General features: G+C 41.0%; 1 protein-coding gene across 1 annotated transcript in view; it reads right to left on the reverse strand.

Moving 5' to 3' along the window:
* The window catches only part of LOC308280209 (dystrophin-like), a gene marked incomplete at both ends in the record, with an annotated part of 562,770 nt that overhangs the window by 272,073 nt on the left and 280,697 nt on the right, over positions 1 to 10,000 (reverse strand). Inside the window, 1 exon segment of the mRNA XM_080720472.1 lies at positions 5,654 to 5,777. Within this exon segment, the coding sequence (XP_080576598.1) occupies positions 5,654 to 5,777 (124 nt within the window).

Consider the following 10,000-nt stretch of genomic DNA (forward strand, 5'->3'; position numbering starts at 1 on the left):
TCTAATGTAATCCTGGACGCTACACTCCCTCTGCCAGTGGGGAGCAACGGACTGACCTCACGCTTCCTTCTATGCATGTGGAGTCCAAGTTGCTTCTTATCACCTGACAAGGGGAAGCTTCCCCGGTTAGACGTAGCGCGTGGAAGGAACACGTTATTCCAACCAGGGGAAACCCTCCGTCAGGCGCCCTGGCCTGCCAGTTATTATAGAGACCAGGATTACTGCATGTGTTTTGTGAGGGTACCTACCCTAGGAGAACATGCAAACTCCCCACAGAAAGGCCCTTTTGCCAACCCCACCTAGAGTATGGGCACTGATGACGCTGCGGAGAGAACACGCCCCCCCAGCGCCCCCTGGCGAGAATCAAACCCATCTCATTATTCTAACGTTTATTCTAATTTTGGGGGTCCTTGACATGAAAAAGTTTGAGAACCACTGATTTAGAAGACAGTTAGAGAATCGGGTCATAACTCATCAATCGCTTTTCTGAGTCTAATTGTTCAGAAAACCCACAGAAAATCCACTGAATGTTCAAAGTTCTGTTTATTTTGGGTTGTAATTGAGTTTAGGAAACCTTGATATGTCAAGAGTCATGCCATGACATATCAAGATACAACGTGACACCGATCGCCTGGCGTGGTGAAATCTTAGGAGTCGTGGGAGTCTGTGTAATCTGAAACCTAACCCTAACCCTAACCCTAACACGTTAAGTCTAGTTTGAAGCCCCCAGAGCCCTGAGGGTGACAGTGAACAGTTTGACCTTCTAAAAGACGGCTCTCCGTTTCGATGGCATGATAACCTCCCCAAGCACTTTAATGTGCGGAAAGGTGAACATTTGTTATTATCTCTATATCAGGGGTCTTCAATGTTTTCAGGCCAAGGACCCCTTAGCAGAGAGAGAGAGATGAAGCAGGGACCCCCTCTAAATATTGTATAAATGTGTGATGGAGATTCTCATCAATTTCATCGATAGATTCATAGACTTGTTTGACAGCACTGTCATCAGTCTATGTTGGATTCGTGTTAATGTGTATTTTCAGACATTTAACCACTTAAATCGTTGATATTTTCTAAACTTGACCTTTCACTATGTACTTGGTCAGCTCTATTTTACCTCTACACCCAACCTATTTGCCGAAAATAGCCGATCTACAAGCTCTCAACGCCTTGAGAGCTTGTTGATCTGCTATTTTTGTCTAAAGTTCTCCTCAGAATAGGGATGCGAGGGGTTGTTAAAAAGAATGATCCTACCACACAAGGATTTGGTGGACCCCCTGTAGTAACTCTGAGGACCCCCTAGGGCTCCCGGACCCCCTGTTGAGGACCCCTGCTCTCTATTACTTTGCCTACATCCAACATACAATGCATGTGGTGCGTTCGAGCTTGCAGACCTGCTACTTCTGAAGCTTTTGTGTGGGGGGTTTTATTTATATAAATAATTAAATCATAATAATAATTAAAAGAAGGAGATAAGAGGTTTCCGCCCAACACCAAACTAAATAGTGAAATAGCAGAACATTTCTTTTCCTTTCGCTCTCTATTTATACCGTTCTCCCGCTGCGCACCCCGTTGCTCATTCATCCGCGACGGCGCGCGCGCGCGTGTAAACTTAAACTTGGCAACGGTACAACTCGTCGCGGCGTAGCAAACTAATTATCGGTTGAAAGAGGCACAGTCTGTTCTTGAGGAAGAGGACTTGGTGGAACTTTTTCTCTTTCCACTCTCATTCTCTTTTTACACTCTCTCTCTCTTTCTCTCTCTGCATCGATCTCTCTATTCATTTATCTGTATCTCTCACTCTCTCATCGATCTCTCTCTATCCATCCATCTTTCTCTCTCTTTGTGTATCTCTCTCTCTCTCTCTCTGCTGTAAATTGGCTGGGTGCAGATAGAGCTTTCAAGCCCAGAGGAAGCAGAGACGGCACTCACAATGATTGGCATTAATTGTCATCCGCATTTCGGTATGACAATTAAAACATTCAGACTGATGCTGATGTAATGCTGAATGAACTGTTCGCTTCCTGCATTTATAACACACTCACGTAATACTTACAAATCCTTCTCGAAAAATCTGAATAAAAAACATTGCCGATGCCATAGCACCCCAAACCATAACTGACTCCTGAAACTTCACACTGGACTTCCAGCAACTCTGATTTCAGAAGTTTGACATTTCTATTATAAATCCTTGTTTTGAGTGGTCTTGGTGTAATATTGTAATATTTTTAAATATGGACTTTTGATATTCATGAGCTGTATGCCATAAAAATTCAAAGTTTTAACAAAAAAAGGTTTGGAATAATTCACTGAATGTCCAATGTATAATGTAAATGTACTTTTACACAATATATAATGCAGATGTTTAAAAATAATTTAACTCTTGAGAATGTAAAATTAATTTCATTTTACAGCATTTCTTTAAGGTTTTACAGTTGGTTGCATGCTGAAAATAGCCAATCTAGCTTTTAGATCTGCCATTTTCAGAGCACAACACTGAGTGCTACCAAACTTAAAATGACTCTTTGTCTCTCTTAGTTCTGCTGGATCTCTTCTCCACTAGTCCCTCCCTAACATTTTAATTTTTATTTGTTGACGAAATTGTCAGTATATGTAGTAGTAGTTTTATATATATATATATATATATATATATATATATTGTTTTAATTATTCAACATTTCCCAAACATTTGCGATACAACAGACATACTGTACAAGCTCTCAGTGTGGCACAAAGTGATGCACTGTGAGCTTGTACACAAGCTTGTGAATTAACTTAATAGAATATACAAACTAGAATAAGTGGTTTGTTTTATAACATTTTCATTAGGTGTGCCGTGTGTACCTTTACGTATTTGAGCTCATATGATATAGTCTGATTTACCTTTGTTTGACAGAGAGGTGCATCAAATGAGTGTATCCTAAAGCATTGCCACTTGACTATGAATCCATTTTCAGAGCTAAAGCTGCAAAAGGTTGTTTTTTGTGGGTTGTCTGACTCCATCACACTATTTTGTAGTCAGGGAGTGGATTGCGTGTCAACTGAAAACATTCCTCACACTGACACAATCCATTCCGTAACTACAACACCCACAGAAAACAGTGAGCAATAAGAAACAGATGTAAACGCTCTTACAGGGCTGGAGTTGTGTCCAATGAACGGAAAGATGTAAGCTCCAGGGCAACCTCCACAGCCCATCATAACTCATAGTTATGTACAAGTTTGAACAAAGCTCAAAAGTAGTGATAGAATTGCAGTCGCGGTTGCACTCAGCTGTTTTGAAATAGGCCTATATCAACTTTTGAAAAATGGCAGATCTACAAGCTCACAATGTGTCACATTGCGACGCATTATGAGCTTGTAGATCAGCTACTTTCAAATGGTTAAAATGTATGTAGGGTTGGAGTGGTTAATGTATGTTTTGAAATAATACTCACACTCTAAAAAGTAACAAGTAACTAAAGTTCTCAAAAAATGTACAATATTTGGATCCGAGATGTAGTGGAGTAGAAAAGTACGTATTGAAAATTGGAGATACACAATAAGTAAAGTTGACCAGAGAGTCGTGTCTTTTGAAGTCTATTGCAGCATTTGGACAGACAATTTTAAACGATTATTACGCATTATCACTTTAACAATTATTTTATGCTTTAACAATTAAAAAATGTGCAGATATACAAGCTCACAGCACGGCACCGAGCTTGTATATCTGCCATTTTTGAAAAATCCTGAAAGTCTTTGAATATTTTTGACCCAATTCTATAAATGTCTTCTAAATAATTCTTCTAACAAATCAGTGGTTCTCAAGTGGTTCTTTTTCATGTCAAGGACCCCCACAATTACATGTATTTGGCCATATCACATCTCAAAATATGTTGTTACAGGGAGCCCCCAGAAGCAAATATTTTAGTTTACAAATGTTATTATATTCAAAGATTTGCTTAATGGGTTAAACAAGCCTCACTTCAGCCTGGCGTAGGAGATTAACCCATTTAGGCCTAGGATTATTGACTGCTTTAACTGTTGAAAAACAGCAGATATACAAGCTCACAGCGCGGCACCGAGTGCCGCGCTGCAAGCTTGTAGATCTGCTATTTTTGAAAAAAGTCGTGAAAATGTGTGCAAATCTTTGAATATATGTATTTTCAAAGCGAACGTTTGTAACTCAAATTTTGCCTCTGGGGGGTCCCTGGAACTAAATATTTTGAGATGGGGGTCCGTGGCCAAATACATATCATTTTGGGGGTCCTTCACATGAAAAGGTTTGAGAACCTCTGACACAGTAGTCTCTCTAGAACAGACTAACTGAGTTCCAGTTGAGTGAAAAGGACCTTTTCTTTGACGATGGCTGGCCAGATTACTGACATAGAAACATAGGTTTTTCAAAAAACCTTAGAAGGATTCAAAAGACACTTATAGAATCGGGTCAAAAATAGCAGATCTACAAGCTCGCAGCACGGCACTCGGTGCCGCGCTGTGAGATTGTATATCTGCTATTTTTCAATAGTTGAAGCATAAAATAATGATACACAAAATGTGTACCCGTTCTAAATGGGTTAAATACAACGCTGACGTGGCTCTCGCTGTTCAAATGATGGCACTTTCTGCACCTATTCGAGCAAAGAGCCACTTGCCGTGACCGCGTGTACACACTCTGCTATTTGTTCTAAATGTGCTACGTATAATACTAAAGTGACCAAATGCACTCGAAAAAAGCCTTTTGATGTCAAATTGGCTAATGCACGGCAACATTAAAACACCAATGTGTTAAATGTGGCAAAAAGCCTTCATCATAGACAGACACACACTTTGGATTTTCTCACTCATCTGCAATGATGATGTGCTCAGGATGTGTTTTGGTAAAATAATGCACACAGAACACACACAGATGTATACCGTTGTTCCCTATTGAGCTTGGCACATTTCCTGGGGCAAGCTGCCCAGAGCACACATGTCACACGTGTCTTCTTATTTTTTCACTCTCAACAAGCGCCTGCAATGTAGTGTATCCCTTTGGAGGTTAAGATATTGAACTTTCACGCAGGAGACCCGGGTTCAAAGCCAGGTGGGGAGGTTCGGATCACCTCTGTTACATCTGCAAGCTCTATTTTTTGAATAGCCTGAAGTATAGAATAATGGTTCGAGCGGTTCAAATCTAAAAATGACACGGATGCTTTCCTGGTTTTAATGGTTTAGTGCAGGGGCCTTCAACGTTTTCAGGCCAAGGACCCCTTAGTTGAGAGAGAGATGAAGCAGGGACCCCCACAACCTGTTCATAGATTCCATATAGTTTCATTGTTTGACAGCACAATCATCTGTGTATTTTGGATTCATGTCAATTTGTGTTTTCAGATATTTAACCACTTTAGCTGTCATTACCTAATAAACTTGACCTTTTACTATGTGCTTAATCTGCTCTTTCTCCCCTCTACACCAAACCTCTTTGCCGAAAATAGCCGATCTACAAGCTCACAACGCCTCGTGCTGCGAGGCGTTGTGAGCTTGAAGATCTGCTATTTTTGACTACAGTTCTCAGAATATGGACACTAGGGTTCAAGTTGTTAATATAAAAAGGTTTGGAAGATTTGTAGGACCTCCTGTAGTCACTCTGAGGACCCCCTGTTGAAGAGAGTATCCAACAAGTGAGTTTGCTTACCAGCACTTTGTCATAGAGCTCCTGGATGCTTCCTCCCTTCCGCGACACCGAGAACTCCGGACTCTGCAGGATGGCCTCGCCACGAGTCATGTAGCTGTGCACCTCTGTGAAGTCCACGTCAAACCTGAGAGGACACGCACACGCACACACACACGTAAACACACGCACACACAACATTTGTATTGCTTTTCGTTGCTGCCAGGGCAGAAACCTCTTATCTCTATAATTCTGACTTTTTGTGTTGTTTTTTTTTTCTCTCGTAAAATTAACACACTGCTTGATGACGCTACGGCGTCACACAAAAGCATCAAAAGCGGCAGATGTTCAAGGCCGAAACGCGCCCCCCAAAGCCAAAGCGGGGCGTTTTGAGATTGCAGATCTGCTACCTTTGCCATTTTTTTCATTTTAATCCTGAAAAGTAACATTTTGGAGGTTTGTGAGGTTTCCACCTGAAAGAGCCGTTTTTCTTCAAGGGCACATAATGTGTGCAAGATTGCCTATTTCAAGCTACATTTATTTTTTTAACAACATCTCAACTTGACAGTGATCTAATGTCTAATGACTGTAGATTGCATATTTTTCAAAAAAAGAAAAAAGCTCTCCTTGACTACAGAAACGTGCTAAATAGTCTAGGTAGGGATGGGACCAACCGTGATATTATCGTTTATCGTGATAAAAAACACTCATGATAATCGTATCGTGGAGATATAATTTATCGTGATATCGTCCTCCGTCATGTATTGGGATCAATTCACCTTTTATTTGCCGAGCTGCATATCCGGTACCACTTAAACCCTCTATAATTGGTAAAAGGTACTTATAACATACTTGATACGGTCTTTTTTCACTCTCTATCAATTGTCTTTGCCAAAAAAATAGCCGATCTGCAAGCACACAACGCGTCGCTTTGCGACACGTTGTGAGCTTGTAGATCTGCTGTTTTTTGGCAAATTAATGTTCCGCCCCAGGATAATGGATTTTGATTAGCGTGATAATATCGTAAATCGCGAATTCTTTTGCCACAATAATCGTGATATGAAATGTTCATATCCTCCCATCTCTAAGTCTAGGACAGACTTGCACAGTGTTTACAACAGTCTACCACAGTGACAGCTAGATTAGATTAAAGATATCCTTTATTATACACAAGGGGAAATCGTCTTTGCTCGGGTCAATACACACATTCAAGACAACACATACATAAATACAAAACAGTTAAGACGCCACAGTAACGAGAGGTAACTATAAATCCTACAGAACTGTAAAGTCATATCTCTAAATGTTATGCTTGAGGCTTTGGAACAGTGCCTACTTTATCCACTTGGTTCCTAACTAACTTAACTAACTATTAGACATTTAGCTGGGGACCCCCAGGGACCCCCTCGAGGACCCCCAGGGGTCCTCGGACCTCACACCGAGAACCAGTTGGCCTGCATGACCTCTGCAACTTACCAAGACTGTGTCCAGATACCGTTTATCCAGAAACCATTTACATCTGGCGTTAAAATGTGTCAAGCAAGTATTGGTATTAAAATGGACTTAAAGGACAACTTTGTTTTTTTACAACAAGGGTTCATATTTTATATTGTAATTAGAGAAAATAAATAGTGAGTGTTCTATTGTTTTATCGCGTTTACCGTGCTAAAATGTGGGGCATGCGTACGCATGGGGGCATGCGTACAAGTGGCTAAATATATGTCTTTTTAGACACAATAAGCCAGCAGTTTCTTTATTGCTATTTACAGTAACACGTCTAGCCCCTATAAGTCACATCCAACCATGAAAGGTTGTGTTGTATCTTGGGAATGGGGCTTATTCTGTGTAAAATGACAAATTTAGCCACGTGTACGCATGCCCCCAACCACTGAAATAAGAATCTCTAAAACAATAGAAAGAAGTAAATGAAACAATTTTAACACTCATCTTTTATATTCTTTAATTACAATCTAAAATATGAACCCTTGTTGTAAAAAACTAAAGTTGTCCTTTAAAGTACCAAAAGTAGAAAGAACTCATTACGCAGAATGTCCCATGTATAACATGTTTTTAAAAAAATCATTATGGTCCAGTTGGAGTTATTTTTTATTTAGCTGGATATTTCTGAAGCTAGACATTTTTTATATGTTTGGGGCTTGCAGCCACATGAAGCTGGATATTTCAGCTGCAAAGCTGGATATTTTTTAAACCGGATAAATAAGTGGAGAGATTGAAAAATATCCGATTCACTGGATCTGTGTAGACAGGGAACCCGGATATCTCTGAAGACTTTACTGTGTGTGTGCTTGTTAGACCTAGATATCTTTGTCGTGTGGAGCTAGATATTTTTCTATGTGGATAATTGAAAAAACGGGATATATGAAATATCCAGCTCCGTGTGGACCTATATTTCTATGTGGATATCTGAAAAACCGGTATATATGAAATATCCAGCTCTGTGTAGCCTATGCCTTAGTCCCCAGATTGGGACACATGCTAACGCCAGGTGTAAGGATGGTCTCTGAACTCACGGCCCGGGACACAAGCACCTACCTGCTGAGGTGACACAGCAGGAAGGGATGCATGAACCTGAATGGTGGACGGATGGAGAAAATGACCGCGGGCCAATCAGTGCCTGCGTTACAACCGTTCGGTTGAAGTCACCGATTGGCCCGGTCATTTTCCGATTTCTCATACTCGCTAGCTATGGGCCGAAGTCCAGACCTGATACCGTGGAGCAGGGGTCTTCAACGTTTTCGGGCCAAGGACCCCTTAGCTGAGAGAGAGATGAAGCAGGGACCCCCACCTTTTCATAGATTCCATATAGTTTCATCGTTTGACAGCACAATCATCTGTGTATTTTGGATTCATGTCAATTTGTATTTTCAGATATTTCACCACTTGAACCGTCAACACTTCATAAACTTGACCTTTTACTCTGTACTTAGTCTGCTTTTTCCCCCTCTACACCAAACCTCTTTGCCGAAAATAGCCGATTTACAAGCTCACAACGCCTCGTGCTGCGAGGCGTTGTGAGCTTGTAGATCGGCTATTTTTGGCTAAAGTTCTCAGAATATGGACGTTAGGATTCAAGAGGTTAATATAAAAAAGGAGAAAAGAATATATCAATCAAAGATTTGGAGGACCCCCCGTAGTAACTCTGAGGACCCCCTAGGGATCCGGGACCCCCTGTTGAAGACCCCTGCCATGGAGGAATGTATGAATGAGTGAATCAAAGTTATCAGTCTGGCGAATGCCAGGCGAGAAAGTTACAGCTTCAACCGACAGTTGACCTAATCGGGAGAAAAGCGACCGCCACGTCGCATACACAAACTTTAGAAGGCAATCGTAGCGAATCAGGAGGGAATATGGGAAATGGGACAGATCCATGTTGATGACATGACTTTAGAGATACTGTGTACCGCTTTGCGTGATTTTCAGCCAAAATCTGTAGGAGCAGTGTCCAAAAAATGTGTTTTGCAAAAATCGGCCCGATGGTGGTGCTAAATGGGACAGATGCATGTTGTCGATGACATGACTATAGAGATACTGTGTACCACTTTGCGTGATTTTAGGCCAAAATCTGTAGGAGCAGTGTGTTTCGCAAAAACATTCGCCTGACGGTGGCGCTAGAGGAGGGCCATGTGAGAAATCAGGGGCGGAGGTTGTGATTTGCCATCCAAGGAGTGTCACATTATATAATCCTCGGGAGCCATTAGATGATAATATAATATACCTTTGTAAATTAAATGCGAGTGGAAAACAATATAGACACAACAATATAGTACAAACTGAAACGCTAACAAGCTAACGATTTTGTGCCTCTCCTGGCTGCCTGGGGAGGTGCTTGTTTTGCTGCGCTCTCTTCCCCCGGCGAAGGCGTTTTAATAAATGGATGGCATGAAGATAATCAATAGGCTCTTGTCAGGGTGGGGGGGGGGGGGGGGTGCAAAGCAGGTGGAATTTAATCACTGGGAACTGCTCTAATATGATATTACTTTCAAGTGGTGGGCAACGACTTATTTTTATTTATTTTTACTTTGAGATGGTCTTTGAGACAGTTAAAAAAAAGAGCAGTGAAATTAAATTATCTCTGCCGGGTGGAAACCTCATACAAAAACTGTTAATTTTCAGGATTCGAGTTCAAAGTAGCAGTCGACACGCTCGATCTGCAATTTGTGCTACTTTTGTGTGACATTGTAATATGATCAAGTAGTGTGTTCATTTATGATTAAAAACAAAAAGGATACAGATATATGAAACAGATATGAGGTTTCTGCCCGACAGCGACGATATGATAGTAATTAGGAACCATCCTTGCGTCATTAGAAAGAGATTATTTCCAACGAGCATAGCGCTCTGAATGTCTTC

This window comes from Nannobrachium achirus, assembly GCF_963921795.1.
Source record: "Nannobrachium achirus genome assembly, chromosome: 24".
Taxonomy (NCBI): domain Eukaryota; kingdom Metazoa; phylum Chordata; class Actinopteri; order Myctophiformes; family Myctophidae; genus Nannobrachium; species Nannobrachium achirus.